Source organism: Coregonus lavaretus, assembly GCF_964263955.1.
Source record: "Coregonus lavaretus genome assembly, chromosome: 10".
Classification (NCBI taxonomy): domain Eukaryota; kingdom Metazoa; phylum Chordata; class Actinopteri; order Salmoniformes; family Salmonidae; genus Coregonus; species Coregonus lavaretus.
In genome coordinates this window covers 6,386,753-6,404,694 of record NC_139997.1, presented here as the reverse complement: position 1 = coordinate 6,404,694, position 17,942 = coordinate 6,386,753, and the positions used below count along the sequence as shown (strand labels likewise).

The 17,942-nt window shown below is 42.1% G+C and overlaps 1 protein-coding gene across 5 annotated transcripts in view; it reads left to right on the top strand.

The window, feature by feature from the left end:
• The window catches only part of nedd4l (NEDD4 like E3 ubiquitin protein ligase), a 111,499-nt gene that overhangs the window by 93,062 nt on the left and 495 nt on the right, over nucleotides 1-17,942 (top strand). For all 5 annotated transcript variants that reach the window (XM_084170926.1, XM_084170924.1, XM_084170923.1 and 2 more), the window contains 11 exons: nucleotides 3,266-3,331; nucleotides 5,306-5,535; nucleotides 7,346-7,467; nucleotides 7,636-7,706; nucleotides 8,974-9,143; nucleotides 13,332-13,392; nucleotides 13,718-13,777; nucleotides 14,968-15,075; nucleotides 16,904-17,000; nucleotides 17,182-17,254; nucleotides 17,556-17,942. The exon at nucleotides 17,556-17,942 is cut by the window's right edge and continues 495 nt beyond it. In XM_084170926.1, coding sequence (XP_084027052.1) covers nucleotides 3,266-3,331; nucleotides 5,306-5,535; nucleotides 7,346-7,467; nucleotides 7,636-7,706; nucleotides 8,974-9,143; nucleotides 13,332-13,392; nucleotides 13,718-13,777; nucleotides 14,968-15,075; nucleotides 16,904-17,000; nucleotides 17,182-17,254; nucleotides 17,556-17,658 — 1,161 coding nt within the window. In that variant the 3' untranslated portion in view covers nucleotides 17,659-17,942. The remainder of the gene's footprint in view (nucleotides 1-3,265; nucleotides 3,332-5,305; nucleotides 5,536-7,345; nucleotides 7,468-7,635; nucleotides 7,707-8,973; nucleotides 9,144-13,331; nucleotides 13,393-13,717; nucleotides 13,778-14,967; nucleotides 15,076-16,903; nucleotides 17,001-17,181; nucleotides 17,255-17,555) is intronic.

Below are 17,942 nucleotides of genomic sequence, written 5' to 3'. Positions count from 1 at the left end.
TACCACTGTTGGAGTCGTGCCTGGCCATGCAGTCATGGGTGAACAGGGAGTACAGGAGGGGACTGAGCACGCACCCCTGAGGGCCCCCCGTGTTGAGGATCAGCGTGACAGATGTGTTGTTACATTTACATTTTACATTTTAGTCATTTAGCAGACGCTCTTATCCAGAGCGACTTACAGTTAGTGAGTGCATACATTTTCATACTGGCCCCCCGTGGGAAGCTGTACCTACCCTTTCCACCTGGGGGCGGCCCGTCAGGAAGTCCAGGATCCTTAGCTTAGTGATGAGCTTTGAGGGCACTATGATGTTGAACGCTGAGCTGTAGTCAATGAATAGCATTCTCACGTAGGTGTTCCTCTTGTCCAGGTGGGAAAGGGCAGTGTGGAGTGCAATAGAGATTGCATCATCTGTGGATCTGTTGGGGCGGTATGCAAATTGGAGTGGGTCTAGGGTTTCTGGGATAATGGTGTTGATGTGAGCCATGACCAGCCTTTCAAAGCACTTCATGGCTACAGACGTCAGTGCTACGGATCGGTAGTCATTTAGGCAGGTTATCTTAGTGTCCTTGGGCACGGGGACTATGGTGGTCTGCTTGAAACATGTTGGTATTACAGACTCATTCAGGGACATGTTGAAAATGTCGGTGAAGACACTTGCCAGTTGGTCAGCACATGCTCAGAGTACACGTCCTGGTAATCCGTCTGGCCCTGCGGCCTTGTGAATGTTGACCTGCTTAAAAGTCTTACTCACATCGGCTGCGGAGAGCGTGATCACATAGTCATCCGGAACAGCTGGTGCTCTCATGCATGCTTCAGTGTTGCTTGCCTCGAAGCGAGCATAGAAGTGGTTTTGCTCGTCTGGTAGGCTTGTGTCACTGGGCAGCTCGCGGCTGTGCTTCCCTTTGTAGTCTGTAATAGTTTTCAAGCCCTGCCACATCCGACGAGCATCAGAGCCGGTGTAGTACGATTCAATCTTAGTCCTGTATTGACTCTTTGCCTGTTTGATGGTTCGTCGGAGGGCATAGCGGGATTTCTTATAAGCGTCCGGGTTAGAGTCCCGCTCCTTGAAAGCGGCAGCTCTACCCTTTAGCTCAGTGTTGATGTTGCCTATAATCCATGGCTTCTGGTTGGGGTACATACGGTCACTGTGGGGACGACGTCATCGATGCACTTATTGATGAAGCCAGTGACTGATGTGGTGTACTCCTCAATGCTATCTGAAGAATCCCGGAACATGTTCCAGTCTGTGCTAGCAAAACAGTCCTGTTGCTTAGCATCTGCGTCACCTGACCACTTTTTTATTAACCGAGTCACTGGTGCTTCCTGCTTTAGTTTTTGCTTATAAGCAGGAATCAGGATGATAGAGTTATGGTCAGATTTGCCAAATGGAGGACGAGGGAGAGCTTTGTATGCGTCTCTGTGTGTGGAGTAAAGGTGATCTATAGTGTTTTTTCCTCTTGTTGCACATTTAACATGCTGGTAGAAATTAGGTAGAATGGATTTAAGTTTACCTGCATTAAAGTCCCCGGCCACTAGGAGCGCTGCCTCTGGATGAGCGTTTTCCTGTTTAGTTATGGCCTTATACAGCTCATTGAGTGCAATCATAATGCCAGCATTGGTTTGTGGTGGTAAATAGACAGCTATGAAAAATATAGATGAAAACTCTCTTGGTAAATAGTGTGGTCTACAGCTTATCATAAGATACTCTACCTCAGGCGAGCAAAACCTCGAGACTTCCTTAGTATTTGATTTTGTGCACCAGCTGTTGTTTACAAATATACACAGACCGCCACCCCTTGTCTTACCGGAGTCAGCCGTTCTATCCTGCCGATGTAGCGTATAGCCCGCTAGCTGTATGTAGTCCATGTTGTCGTTCAGCCACGACTCAGTGAAACATAAGATATTACAGTTTTTAATGTCCCGTTGGTAGGATAACCGTACTCTTAGGTCATCTAATTTATTTTCCAGTGATTGAAGATTGGCTAATAGCTAGCTAGCTAGTGTTGTGAATTTCTAGCTAATGCACAAATGGGTTTTCATGATATCTGTTCTGCTGTGATTAGTGCGCCGAGTTCTACAGCTCAACTGACTGCTCTCTGTGACGTCATCACGTTGGCCAAATGTTGCAAAGCAGCGAGGCTGATTTCTGAGAACAGTCCCATAACTTTGGTGCCGTACAACTTAATCAACAAGCTGGCAAACTAGCTACCGTATGGCCATTCAAACAAGCTTGCATTAGGCTGCTAGCTGGAGCAGGTTTGCTCAGCTGATCAAGCATGGTTTGCCATAGTAGCCAGTGCGTCAAAACTACCGTGAGCGGAATGATTTTCAGAATTAGGAACTAGTGTTAGGCGGATAAGCAAAATCTAGCTTTTTTTGATTCCATGTCCTACAAGACCGATCGGTTGAGTAACGAGCATCGTGTAGGAGTGATGCCCTCTGACGTAAGACAATGGGGCTATGTCATAAACCTTCAAAATTCCAGAATGGCATGAAAATGGCAGGCATATTGGTCAGGTAGAAATCCAAACCAGTCTAATTGGAATGAATGGCAGTAGAGGCTTAATCCTGTAAAAGTAAGACGTGTGATATCAGAAATGGTGTAATATAATTATTGTCAACCTAAAATATTGTCATATAATTATAAATACAGTTTATACAGGTTTAAACCAATTTTCTGAATAAATAGCCTCTAAAATATATGTAAACGTTTACAACTTGTCTAAGTCCTATCATCAACTCATTTCAGACAGTGTATGGCAGTGGATTGACTGCGTTGTTTATATGGAATGTTAGCATATTAGCTAACAAACTAATAGTGCAGATAAATTCATTTTATAATATCTCATCACAGCACTGGCAAACCGTGTTTGTCCAACTCCCTGACCAAAATGGCTGAACTTTATTCCATCATAAGAAGGTTAATGTCCATTCTAATATTCTAATTCCTAATTTTATGCTGTCACCATCATATACAGTATTGTACATGGCAAATGTTTTTACAACCAATATAAGCCACTCTTTCTCTCTATAGCATAGACGGGGCCTGTGAGTATGGGTGGTTTTCTATGAGCCAAATATACTGTTACCGTCATATACAGTATTGTGGTTTAACAGAAGGCAAAGATACTGTTACCATCATGATGCTTTATGGGGTATTGCACATTACAAAGATACTCTCTTTCATGACCAAGATAAGCCACTCTCTCTCTCTATAGAATAGACCGTTATATTGACTGACTGCCACTTGTTTGTTCCATTGCAGGCTGTGCCATACTCCAGAGAATTCAAACAGAAATATGATTACTTCAGAAAGAAGTTGAAGAAACCGGTAAGAAATGTTACGTTGCTGCTCAACATCTTAGTGCTTTGCAAAAGTATTCCGGCCCCTTGGATTGTTAAAAATGTATTGTTTTACAAAGTGGGATTAAATTTGATTTAATTGTAATTTTTTTTGTCATCAATCTACAAAAAATACTCTAACGTCAAAGTGGAAGAAAAAGTATATATAGATAAAGATAAATTAAAAATGTATAACTAAAATGTAGTTGTTGCATAAGTATTCAGCTCCTTTGTTTAGGCAATCCTAAATTAGTTCAGGAGTAAAATGTGGCTTAACAAATCCCATAAATTACGTGATCTCAGTCTGTGTGAAATAATAGGGGTTAACATGACGTTTGAATGACTAATCCTTCCTCTGTCCTCCATACATACAACATCTGTAAGGTCAATCAGTCAAGTATTGAATTTCAAGCACAGATTGAACTACAAAGACCAGGGAGCTTTTCAAAAGCCTCATAAAGAAGGGCAGTGATTGGTAGATGGGTAACAATAACAAATCAGACATTGAATATCTCTTTAAGCATGGTCAAGTTAAAAATTTTGCTGTGGATTATATATTAAACCACCCAGACACATCAAAGATACAGTCGTCCTTCTGAACTGAGCTGCAGGACAGGAATGAAACTGCTCAGGGATGTTACCATGAGGGCATTGTTTATTTTAGAACAGCTACATAGTTCAATGTCTGTGACGGTAGAAAACTGAGGATGGATCAACAACATTTGTAGTGACTCCACAATAATGATCTAAATGAAAAGAAGAATATAAATATACACAATACTTGCATCTTGTATGCAACAAGGCAAAAAAACACGAAGGAATACACTTTTTGGCCTAAATGCAAAGCCTAATGTTTGAGCCAAATCCAACATAAGACATCACTGAGTGACTGCCTCCTTATTTTCAAGCATGGTGGTGGTGGCTGCATCATGGTATGGGTATGTTTAACATCGGCAAAGACTTGTTCAGGGTAAAAATAAATTGGATAGAGCTAAGCACAGGCAAAATCCTAGAGGAAAACCTGCTTCAGTCTGCATTACACCAGAGACTGGAGAGGAATTCACCTTTCAGCAGGACAATAACCTACAGCACAAGGCCAAATCTACACTGGAGTTGCTTACCAAGAAGACAGTGAATGTTCCTGAGTGGCCAAATTACAGTTTTGACTTAAATCTGCTTGAAAATCTGTGACAAGACTTACTGTCTAGCCGTGATCCCCACCATCTTGATAGAGCTTGAAGATTAAAAAATAAAATAATAGGCAAATATTGGACAATCCAGGTGTACACAGCTCTTATTGACTTACCCAGAAAGACTCTCCGCTGTAATTGCTGCCAAAGGTGATTTATAACGTGTATTGACTCAAGGAGCTGAATACTTATGCAACGACTATGTTTTGGTTATTTAATTTCTATTAATCTTTTTTTTTAAATGTTAGAATCTTTCTTCCACTTAGACATTACAGAATATTTTGTGTAGATTGTTGACAAAAAAATGACAATTAAATCAATTTTAATCCCACTTTGTAACGCAATAAAATGTGAAGAAATCCAAGAGGTCTGAATACTTTTGCAATGCTCTGTATATGAAATATCCTTCAACACCCTTCATTTTGAGCAACGCTGTGAATTAATTCTTAATTAATTCACTGTAAATAAAGTGTCAAATGGGGCACGTTGTTTTATATTCAGTGCAAAACCACTTTATCATACCTCACCCATCCTAATTATCATTGATCTAAAGATAAATCTGTCTTCTTGTTTCTCTCTGTGTGTTCCCTGGTTAGAACCACTGTTTGTGTATGAACAACCATCCATCCCCTGTACAGATAAATAATACTTAAGTGAAGTCAATTTAAATAAACTGTCTAACTCCTTTTTAGAGTAGACCTGTATTTTTGTGTGTATTCCCTTTAGGAACACTGGATGAGCGGATGATATATTTGATTCTATTGTTTCCCCAGGCGGACATCCCTAACAGGTTTGAGATGAAGCTGCACAGGACCAACATCTTTGAGGAGTCGTACCGCCGCATCATGTCTCTGAAGAGACCAGACATCCTGAAGGCCCGCCTCTGGATCGAGTTTGAGTCAGAGAAGGGGCTGGACTACGGAGGTGTGGCCAGGGAGTGGTTCTTCCTGTTGTCTAAAGAGATGTTCAACCCATACTATGGACTCTTCGAATATTCAGCCACGTATGTACTGTCTCTATCATTGACCACCAGTTATAGAAACCTACAGAAGTACAAATGAAAATGTGCACATTTCTTGTTTGTCGGTGCAGTTTGGTAATGGCAGCTGAGGAAGATACGAATTCTGTGGTGTGCAGAGCACTTTGCTGCTGTGCTTCTCAACCTTTTCCATTCCATGGACCACAAAATCATAATGAAAAGCTCTTGAGGACCACCATTTTGCGGAGTCACAGATTATTATTTTTTATACGTAAAATATCTTGGCAGTCAAATTTTGTCCATTTTAGCAGTGAATGTAACAAATGAAAGGCCTATTATTATTTACAGTTAGCATTGTGAAAAATAATGTACAATTGCTTATAATACCATTAATACTCCCAACTGTTATTAATTTTGGAAGAAAAATAAGAAAGAAATTAAATAAATACGTGCTGTACCCTCGCGGACAACAGGTCTATTTTCTAAAAACGCAGCGAGAAATTCTAGAGATTGTCATGAAAAGACACACAGACAATTTCCTCTAGTTTTTATGGTCTGCCTTTTCCTCTCATTCACTCTGGCTTCCTGAAAACCAATGCTTTCCACACAATAACAGAACATAGACTATTTCCAGCCTTACAGTCAGGGACATTTGACCCAAAAGGGAAGTTTGCACATTCCTGTTTCTTTCTCCATTGACTTTTCTGACCATCTCCCAAACAACTCTTAATCCTGGCCTTAGGAAGTGACTTCTGTCCTAGCATGTAAGCATTGATTTGATTGGTTAGATTAGATACCAGGGCCTAAAATTAACACCCTCCACCTGTCAAATGCGGGTAGATTTTGCCATTGGCGGGTAAGATGTCTATTTCACCAGCCACGTGGCGGGTGGTCAGGGCTCCACAGTGCAAGCATTTCACTTGCGTCAGCGAATAAAAATGTAGTTAGAAGTATGAGCTGATTTATAGCAAAATAAATGCTGCAGTAGCTGTTTTCAAGGTGTTTCTGTCAATTTGTTTCATAGCTGGTAGCTAGTCACACACAGAACTAGCTACGAGTCCTATAATATACATTAGCCTGCCTGGCTGGGGAGCTGTGATTCAAGTTCTGGAGATACATCTTTAGATGCGCTGCACACAGGCGTTAAAGTTGATCTAATTTATTTAAGTCTACTGAAGTGAGACTTTGTCCTCGTGTTTCTTGGCAATTTACATTGTTTTGTTCACAAGTTTGGTTGTTTTTCAATGTTTGAGTTTGCTTCTACTGCTAGCAAAGACATATCGGCTGACGGCTACTGGTCAGATTCTCTATCTCACATGCACACTGTCACTGACGGCTACTGGTCAGATTCTCTATCTCACATGCACACCGTCACTGACGGCTACTGGTCAGATTCTCTATCTCACATGCACACTGTCACTGACGGCTACTGGTCAGATTCTCTATCTCACATGCACACTGGCACTGACGACTCGAGTGCCCTTTTTGCCACGGTAACCTCCCGCCCTTAAATGGGCAGCTGTCATCTGTGATATTTTAGTTAAAAGACTTGGGTCGCAAAAAATTTAAATAGAGTAATATACCACAACTTACTAGTAATACATTTATTATTTTAGAAACATTACAATGCATGTTCATCCGGAGTTGTTTTTGTTTTTAGTGTAATAATGGTGCAAAACAATTGGGCTGGTAAAAAATCTGAGTGGCTGGTGGACCAAAAAGTCAGTTTCAGGCCCTGTTAGATCAACTTTATTGTCCCACATGTGGAAATGAGTTTGGTCATGTGTGCCACATTTCGTATCTGACCCCTAACCTCTGTCTGTTGTCTCTGCAGAGATAACTACACACTACAGATCAACCCTAACTCTGGGCTGTGTAACGAGGACCACCTCTCATACTTCAAGTTCATTGGTCGGGTGGCAGGGATGGCAGTGTTCCATGGGAAGCTATTGGACGGTAAGATGAGCTTCTCTTGTATATCAGAAGCTCTGGTATTTATGCAACATTATTTTACAACCATCACAAGACCGTAGACAATAGAATAGGTCTTTGATTGTCAGTTTGGTGAGTTTTTATCTTTTGACCCCAGGTCTGATTGAACGTTGTCTTGTCTCCTCTCTTCAGGCTTCTTCATCAGACCGTTCTACAAGATGATGCTGGGGAAACAGATCACACTGAAAGACATGGAGTCAGTGGTGAGGCCCTTTAAAAGTAAAGATACCTTAATAGAAAATGACTCAAATAAAAGTAACCCAGTAAAATACTACTTGAGTAAAAGTCTAAAAGTATTTGGTTTGAAATATACTTAAGTATCAAAAGTAAATGTAATTGCTAAAATATACGTAAGTATCAAAAGTATAAATCATTTTCAAATTCTTTCTATTAAGCAAACCAGACGGCATGATTTTTATTTTTTATTTTTATTGACGGATAGCCAGGGGCACACTCCAACACTCAGACATCATTTACTCCAACACTCAGACATCATTTACTCCAACACTCAGACATCGTTTACTCCAACACTCAGACATCATTTACTCCAACACTCAGACATCATTTACTCCAACACTCAGACATCATTTACTCCAACACTCAGACATCATTTACTCCAACTCTCAGACATCATTTACTCCAACACTCAGACATCGTTTACTCCAACACTCAGACATCATTTACTCCAACACTCAGACATCATTTACTCCAACACTCAGACATCATTTACTCCAACACTCAGACATCATTTACTCCAACACTCAGAAATCATTTACTCCAACACTCAGACATAATTTACTCCAACACTCAGACATCATTTACTCCAACACTCCGACATCGTTTACTCCAACACTCAGACATCGTTTACTCCAACACTCAGACATCGTTTACTCCAACACTCAGACATCGTTTACTCCAACACTCAGACATCGTTTACTCCAACACTCAGACATCATTTACTCCAACACTCAGAAATCATTTACAAACGAAGCATGTGTATTTAGTGAGCCTGCCAGATCAGAGGCTGTAGGGACGTGCATGAATTAGACCATTTTCCTGTCCTGCTAAACATTCAAAATGTAACGAGTACTTTTGGGTGTCAGGGAAAGTGTATGGAGTAAAAAGTACATTATTTTCTTTAGGAATGTAGTGAAGTAAAAGTAAAAGTTGTCAAAAACATAAATAGTAAAGTAAAGTACAGATACCCCAAAAAAACTACTTAAGTAGTACTTGAAAGTATTTTTACTTATGTACTTTACACCACTGAAGGAGTTAGGAGATTAAAAAGTGTCTAGCCAGAAACAACAGCTTCAGAAGCATACAAATTGAGTGGGGTCAGACTTTAATCTAGAAGGTAGTTTGACGCACGCACGCACACACACACACACACACGCGCGCACACACACACACACACACGCACACACACACAATATGTCATGTCTTTGTTTCCCCACCACTTTGACCTTGTAGGACAGTGAATACTACAACTCTCTGAAGTGGATCCTGGAGAATGATCCTACTGAGCTAGATCTGCGGTTCTGTATCGATGAGGATAACTTTGGACAGACGTACCAGGTGGATCTGAAACCCAGTGGTGGTGATATGGTGGTCACCAACCACAACAAAATGGAATACATCGAGTAAGTTGACCTTTCGTCTTGAATCACGCACATTATTTTTGTTTATGTAACGGACTTCCCTTGGGGTATTGTAATAATCTGATTCAAGACTCAATATTCAAGTTTATTTGCCATTTGTCGGTATTAACCCTTTACACTCGTACCTGTATATGGGTTGAAAATTGCAGATTTGGGCACTGATAAGCACCTAAATTGGAACGTAATGGCTGTACAGTAACATGCTATACATGACGTCAGAGCTCAGTGGCTGTACAGTAACATGCTATACATGACGTCAGAGCTCAGTGGCTGTACAGTAACATGCTATACATGAGGTCAGAGCTCAGTGGCTGTACAGTAACATGCTATACATGACGTCAGAGCTCAGTGGCTGTACAGTAACATGCTATACATGACGTCAGAGCTCAGTGGCTGTACAGAAACATGCTATACATGACGTCAGAGCTCAGTGGCTGTACAGTAACATGCTATACATGACGTCAGAGCTCAGTGGCTGTACAGTAACATGCTATACATGACGTCAGAGCTCAGTGGCTGTACAGAAACATGCTATACATGACGTCAGAGCTCAGTGGCTGTACAGAAACATGCTATACATGACGTCAGAGCTCAGTGGCTGTACAGTAACATGCTATACATGACGTCAGAGCTCAGTGGCTGTACAGTAACATGCTATACATGACGTCAGAGCTCAGTGGCTGTACAGAAACATGCTATACATGAGGTCAGAGCTCAGTGGCTGTACAGTAACATGCTATACATGAGGTCAGAGCTCAGTGGCTGTACAGAAACATGCTATACATGACGTCAGAGCTCAGTGGCTGTACTGTAACATGCTATACATAACGTCAGAGCTCTGGCTCAACGCTTCATTGCTGTATTGGTTTTGGCTGACAGCCGTTCTGAAATTGAGCACGACAAGAAGTTGCCCCCATCCCTCCCGCTAATTGGGCAACTTTTGCGAATGTTTTGTTGTCTGATTGAGGGAATTGCTGTAAATTTAAGAGGACTCAATGTATTTTGAAAGATGAGACGTTGAGGATTTATAATAAATACCACTTTGATGCAAGCCAAACACCCGTGAGTCCAAATTTGCATTTCACATTTCCATGTAATATGCAGTGTCAACGTTTATGATCACTATGTTTGATATACAGTTACAAGATGACATGGCGTCATACCCTTGGTTGTTCTGAACAGAATTAATTGTTTGTTGTGAAGAAAATCGCAGAGGAACACACACCTGAATACACGCATGACTGAGTCCTTTCTATACGCACCAAAATGATGATCTGTTTCTCTGAATTGCCCTGTGAAAGCCTAACACTGTAAGATCCTATTTTACAATTTAGCGTGTCATGTTGGTAATAGAACACGTTTTCAAATGATGCCCATCTGACACAGATTGCGATTTATAATTGGCCATTTTTCGATTGCGTAAACAGCAGATGTGAATCAAATGTTATTGGTCGCATACACGTGTTTAGCATATGTTATTGCGGGTGTAGCTAAATGCTTGTAGCGAAATAATTGTTTGATGGCGGGATGCAGGGTTGTGTTCCAAACAAACTATATATACAGTGCCTTCGGAAAGTATTCAGACCCCTTGAATTTTTCCAAATTTTGTTACTTTACAGCCTTATTCTAAAATTGATTAAATTGTTTTTTCCCTCATCAATCTACACACAATATCCCATATTGACAAAGCAAAAACCGGTATTTAGACATTTTTGCTAATAAAAAAATAAAGTATTCAGACCCTTCACTCAGTACTTTGTTGAAGCACCTTTGGCAGCGATTACAGCATCGAGTCTTCTTGGGTATGATGCTACAAGCTTGGCACACTTGTATTTGTGGAGTTTCTCCCATTCTTCTCTGCAGATCCTGTCAAGCTCTGTCAGGTTGGATGGAGAGCGTTGCTGCACAGCTATTTTCAGGTATCTCCAGAGTTGTTAGATCGGGTTCAAGTCCGGGCTCTGGCTGGGCCACTCAAGGACATTCAGAGACTTGTCCCGAAGCCACTACTGCGTTGTCTTGGCTGTGTGCTTAGGGTTGTTGTCCTGTTGGAAGGTGAACCTTCGCCCCAGTCTGAGGTCCTGAGCGCTCTGGAGCAGGTTTTCGTCAAGGATCTCTCTGCACTTTGCTCCGTTCATCTTTCCCTCGACCCTGACTAGTCTCCCAGTCCCTGCCGCTGAAAAACATCCCCACAGCATGATACTGCCACCACCATGCTTCACCGTAGGGGTGGTGACAGGTTTCCTCCAGACGTGACGCTTGGCATTCAGGCCAAAGAGTTCAATCTTGGTTTCATCAGAGGAGAGAATCTTGTTTCTCATGGTCTGAGAGTCTTTAGGTGCCTTTTGGCAAACTCCAAGCGGGCTGTCATGTGCTTTTCCCTGAGGAGTGGCTTCGGTCTGGCCACTCTACCATAAAGGCTTGATTGGTAGAGTGCTGCAGAGATGGTTGTCCTTCTGGAAGGCTCTCCCATCTCCACATAGGAACTCTGGTGCTCTGTCAGAGTGACCATCGGGTTCTTGGTCACCTCCCTGACCAAGGCCCTTCTCCCCCGATAGCTCAGTTTGGCTGAGTGGCCAGCTCTAGGAAAAGTCTTGGTGGTTCCAAACTTCTTCCATTTAAGAATGATGGAGGCCACTGTGTTCTTGGGGACCTTCAATGCTGCAGAGATGTTTTGTTACCCTTCCCCAGATCTGTCCCTCGACACAATCCTGTCTCGGAGCTCTATGGACAATTCCTTAGACCTCATGGCTTGGTTTTTGCTCTGACATGCACTGTCAACTGTGGGACCTTATATAGACAGGTGTGTGCCTTTCCAAATCATGTCCAATCAATTGAATTTACCACAGGTGGACTCTAATCAAGATGTAGAAACATCTCAAGGATGATCAATGGAAACAGAACGCACCTGAGCTCGATTTCAAGTCTAATAGCAAAGGGTCTGAATACTTATGTAAATAAGGTATTTCTGTTTTGTATTTTTAATACATTTGCAAACATTTCTAAAAACCTGTTTTCGCTTTGTCATTATAGGTATTGTGTGTAGATTGATGAGGAAATATTTGTATTTAATCCATTTTAGAATAAGGCTGTAATGTAACAAAATGTGGAAAGAGTCAAGGGATCTGAATACTTTCCGAATGCCCTCTATACATATACTGTATGTTAAAACTACCAGTGTGCTTGCTCTAGGTTCTCAATGGCTCAGCTAAAAAAAAAGCACCTTATATAGTTGAAGACTTTTCTTTTAGTCATAAAAGTGCATTGAAATGACTTAGGAAATGTGCACAATTTGGAGAGGTGTTGCCACTTGGAGACACCAGTTAGACCTCTCACTCAAACCCTTGTCATTTTTTTGGTCTGATGTTGCACCTACCCCCACATTATCCAGGAATATTCTTATCATGTAACTGGATGTATCCAGAGTATTTTCAGATTCCGCTATCAACAAATGCAGCGAAAAGTACAGTAAATGTAAAATGCACATAAAATAAACAGCATAATTTGTGCATTCAGTCTTGTTTCAGGTGAACGGTTGTGTCCTCACCTTTAGGCACCCAAACGAGGGTTGCGTTCATCCACCTCTGGCCTGCTGGCCCCCCTACCTCTGCGGAAGCACAGTTCCCGCTCAGCCCAGTCAAAACTGTTCGCTGCTCTGGCACCCCAATGGTGGAACAAGCTCCCTCACGACGCCAGGACAGCAGAGTCACTCACCACCATCCGGAGACACTTGAAACCCCACCTCTTTAAGGAATACCTGGGATAGGATAAAGTAATCCTTCTACCCCCCCCCCCCCTTACCCCACCCCAAAGAGAAAAATAAATAAAAAATATTGTAAAGTGGTTGTCCCACTGGCTATCATAAGGTGAATGCACCAATTTGTAAGTCGCTCTTGATAAGAGTGTCTGCTAAATGACGTAAATGTAAATGCAGTCTAATCATTTTCCCATAATCTCCAAATGGTTCCCTTTCAATTGCTACCATGCTTATGCATTCCATATTTCTTCTGTGAGAAACATTTTGGCCCTATCCATATAGGCCAATTCCCACAAGTGTAAAGGGTTAAAAAGGCATTGGCATTCTTTGTAGATTATGGATTTGTCATGATATGATGGTACGCCATCCAACTAGTATCTAGGTTTGTTCTAATAATTTGTTCTGTCTTCAAACAGTCTTGTTATTCAGTGGAGGTTTGTGAACCGGGTCCAGAAACAGATGAATGCCTTTTTGGAGGTGGGTGTTGCTTTAACTGTGTGCAGTAATACCTCTTGTCATTTGGTGGCAGTAAAGCAAAATGCTTTGCACCCAGACCAATAGGTCAACAAGCCTTGTTTTGAAGTGGAGAGACACCATCTCAAGAAAGACGATCTGGAGGTTTTTAGGTTTATTATATAGCCATCGTACTGCAGATAAAAACTTCCTGATTTTTGTTCAATGAAAAGGATGTACCTGTAGCAACTGAAGTTTGAGTAAATCTTGCATGTAATCACTCCAATAGCTGTTCAACATTGGGTAGTATGTGATTACTGATTTTATTTCCCCCTCTTTTGTCCAACAGGGATTCACTGAACTCACTCTCATCGACCTCATCAAGATATTTGATGAAAATGAGCTTGAAGTACAGTATTATTGTTTGTTGTTGTTGTTTTGTCATCTTCAAAGTGTTGGATTTACCCTGACTTATTCATATGCTCGGTCACGTGGTTCATTGTTAGTTCTGAAACAACATTTTCAAACGTTGTCGCACCAATAAATAGATTTAGATGTAGTTTCACTTCAAAGTGTATTGCTAAAACAGAAAACCAACATAATTAATTATTGTGGTTGAGTTTAACTTTCGCATTCCTGCTCTAATTTATGTCTATGGCAGATAAAGCACTCTCTTGTTTCTGTGTCTGTAGGCTAAGTTTCATTCAATCTGTGTCTGTAGGCTAAATTTCATTCAATCTGTGACTGTAGGCTAAATTTCATTCAATCTGTGACTGTAGGCTACGTTTCTGTCTGTAACTGTAGGCTACTTTTCTGTCTGTGACTGTGGGCTACGTTTCTGTCTGTGACTGTATGCTACGTTTCTGTCTGTGACTGTAGGCTAAGTTTCTGTCTGTGACTGTAGGCTAAGTTTCTTTCTGTGACTGTAGGCTACGTTTCTGTCTGTGACTGTAGGCTACGTTTCTGTCTGTGACTGTAGGCTAAGTTTCTGTCTGTCTGTGACTGTAGGATCGTTCCACCTCAAAAAGGTTTTGACACCGACCATCTGAAATTGTTTCTGTAGTTAGAAACAAATAAGATAAACATTTCTGCAACATTATTTTCTTTGCCCATTTATTTTGGTTCCTCACATCTTAATCATTGTTAAGAATAGGTTTTTGTGCAAATCAGATGTTGGGTACTATATTTATTGAATGTTATATTAATCCTGTAAATTGAAATGGGCAATTTGGGTGCAATCAACTAGCTTCATTTCTTTCAACTAAATAATGTTGCTGGAATGCTTATCTTCTCTGTTTCTAACTACAGAAACCATTTCAGAACAATCTGAGATGGTGGGGGTCATGGCTTGCTGATATAGCAGCCTGGAACAACCCTGTAGGCTGTGTGTCTAGGCTAAGGGAACCATGGGTTTCTGTTTCTCTGTCTCTGTTGTCTAACGGTGTAAACCCAGAATGATGATGATTCTTAATACCTAACCTATGTTCTCTAGAAAAGAGTGATCTCCAATATTATCCTGAGCGCATCATTTCTGTATGTTAGTTGGCCAGTATGTGACTTATAGTGGTCTTTTATATTGGTGTTGTGTGTTTTCCCTAGCTGTTGATGTGTGGTCTGGGTGACGTGGATGTGAATGACTGGAGACAACACACTGTCTACAAGAATGGATACTGCCCTAACCACCCAGTTATACAATGGTTCTGGAAGGTAAGACAGGCCACTCTTTCACTCACCCTCTCTGTCTCACTCACCGTCTCGCTCTGTCACTCATTCTCTCATTCACCGTCTCGCTCTCTCTCTCTCTCTCTTTCTCTCACCCTCTCCCTCTCTCACCCTCTTTCTCTCACTCACGCTCTCTGTCACTCACTCACCGTCTCGCTCTGTCACTCTTTCTCTCATTCACCGTCTCGCTCTCTCTCTCTCTCTCACCCTCTCTCTCTTTCTCTCACCCTCTCTCTCTCTTTCTCTCACCCTCTCTCTCTCTCACCCTCTTTCTCTCACTCACGCTCTCTCACTCACTCACCGTCTCTCTCTCTGTCTCTCACCGTCCCTCACTCACCATCTCTCTCTCTCACACGCACTCACACTCACACACCTATGTTTAGCCCAGCAATGTGTGTGAAAGTTTACCATCAATCCTAATGAAACATTATCTGTATGGGTAGGTTAACATCCTGCAGGAGAAACACTGAACTACTCAGACCACCAGTTGTTGTTACCAATCATTAATGGGATGTCTCAGAGAAGGAAATAATTACCTGTGAGTTACATGCTACAACATAAACTACATGTATCACTCAGTTGATACAGTAGTGAATAATTTTGGGGCCAAAACCTGTGTAGCGTTTGAAGATCAAAGTCTGTTTGGTTTAAAACAGCCATGTTTGCTGTGATAAAAGAGTAGGCCAGAGTAGTACTGGGCCTGGTTATCAGCCCTGTCACTCTGTCTGGGGCCACCAGCACTTTACACACACACACACTGATACACAACAGAGTAGTACTGGGCCTGGTTATCAGCCCTGTCACTCTGTCTGGGGTCACCAGCACTTTACACACACACACACTGATACACAACAGAGTAGTACTGGGCCTGGTTATCAGCCCTGTCACTCTGTCTGGGGTCACCAGCACTTTACACACACACACTGATACACAACAGAGTAGTACTGGGCCTGGTTATCAGCCCTGTCACTCTGTCTGGGGTCACCAGCACTTTACACACACACACTGATACACAACAGAGTAGTACTGGGCCTGGTTATCAGCCCTGTCACTCTGTCTGGGGCCACCAGCACTTTACACACACACACTGATACACAACAGAGTAGTACTGGGCCTGGTTATCAGCCCTGTCACTCTGTCTGGGGCCACCAGCACTTTACACACACACACTGATACACAACAGAGTAGTACTGGGCCTGGTTATCAGCCCTGTCACTCTGTCTGGGGCCACCAGCACTTTACACACACACACACTGATACACAACAGAGTAGTACTGGGCCTGGTTATCAGCCCTGTCACTCTGTCTGGGGCCACCAGCACTTTACACACACACACACTGATACACAACAGAGTAGTACTGGGCCTGGTTATCAGCCCTGTCACTCTGTCTGGGGCCACCAGCACTTTACACACACACACACACTGTGATACACAACAGAGTGGTACTGGGCCTGGTTATCAGCCATGTCACTCTGTCTGGGGTCACCAGCACTTTACACACACACACACACACACTGATACACAACAGAGTAGAACCCACATAGGGTCAGATGAGCTGATTCAGAGGACTGGTTTAAACAGCTTCTGTCTATACAGGATAGTGTCATGTGCCCCAAGGTCCTTTTGGGAGATTGTTTTGCTTGTTAGCTTCAGACACATGTTTGTCTCATTAGAAGTTGAAGGCCTACACCTGGAATGAGTCACCTCAGTGAAACCTAGAACCCACCTGAGGGGATGAATAATTGTATTGAAATGAATGTCTGTCCAGTTCAACATCCTAATGTGTTTAGTCCTGTGTGTCCCACCCTGCAGGCTGTCCTGCTGATGGATGCTGAGAAGAGGATCCGTCTGCTTCAGTTTGTCACCGGGACATCCAGAGTCCCTATGAATGGCTTTGCTGAACTCTATGGTGAGAGAATGCTACACTATGGTTACAGTGTGCTAGGATAGCTGTTTATGAATATGGCCGTGTAGTAACAGCAGTGTACAGCCCAATAGTACACCTCTGTGTTCCATCCAGAACTGTCTTGACCAAAGTCACTAGTACTGTATGTTTAGTGCCACTTCTGTCTTCCCCCACGTCATGTCAGGTTCCAATGGGCCTCAGCTGTTCACAATTGAGCAGTGGGGAACACCTGATAAGCTTCCCAGAGCACACACCTGGTATGTATTGTATGCAATCAGATGATCCTACAGTTCATTAAATCTGTAGTGGATTGGTCTGGTTTAACTGCTTTTATGAAGTAGTGACCATGACATTTTTTGAAACATGAAAATTTCACATTGTATGTTTCCTATGGGTTGTCGGCATGATATTTTACTATTCTACAATTTCTAGTCTGTTTTATTTGAGTGTATTCCCATTATTTTGCCCTGAGTTAATATAACATTAGCCTCTATAAGTGTATCCTTATTAAATGAGACTGCTGTGAGAGATAACAAATCCTGTGATTCTCTTCTCCAGCTTCAACAGGCTGGACCTACCTACCTACGAGTCGTTTGACGACCTGCGAGAGAGGCTGCTCATGGCTGTGGAGAACGCTCAAGGTTTCGAGGGTGTCGATTAAACTAACGTCAGCCATCTTTGTTGAACACCACTACAGAGACAACACACCACCACAGAACAGAACGTTTAAAAACCAACTGCCACAGAACGTTCAAAAAATCAACTGACTAACTGCCATTCTACAGCTGCAGACAGTGGCCATAGCAGGGTCTACCTGCAAGCATGTTGTATGCACATGATCAACCACCGAGGTTACTCTGAGACTGTAGTGACCGTGACAGAGACTTGAGCCCAACGAGCCATGTCTGTCTTCTCATTCTATGTCAAGGTGCTGGGGAACATGGC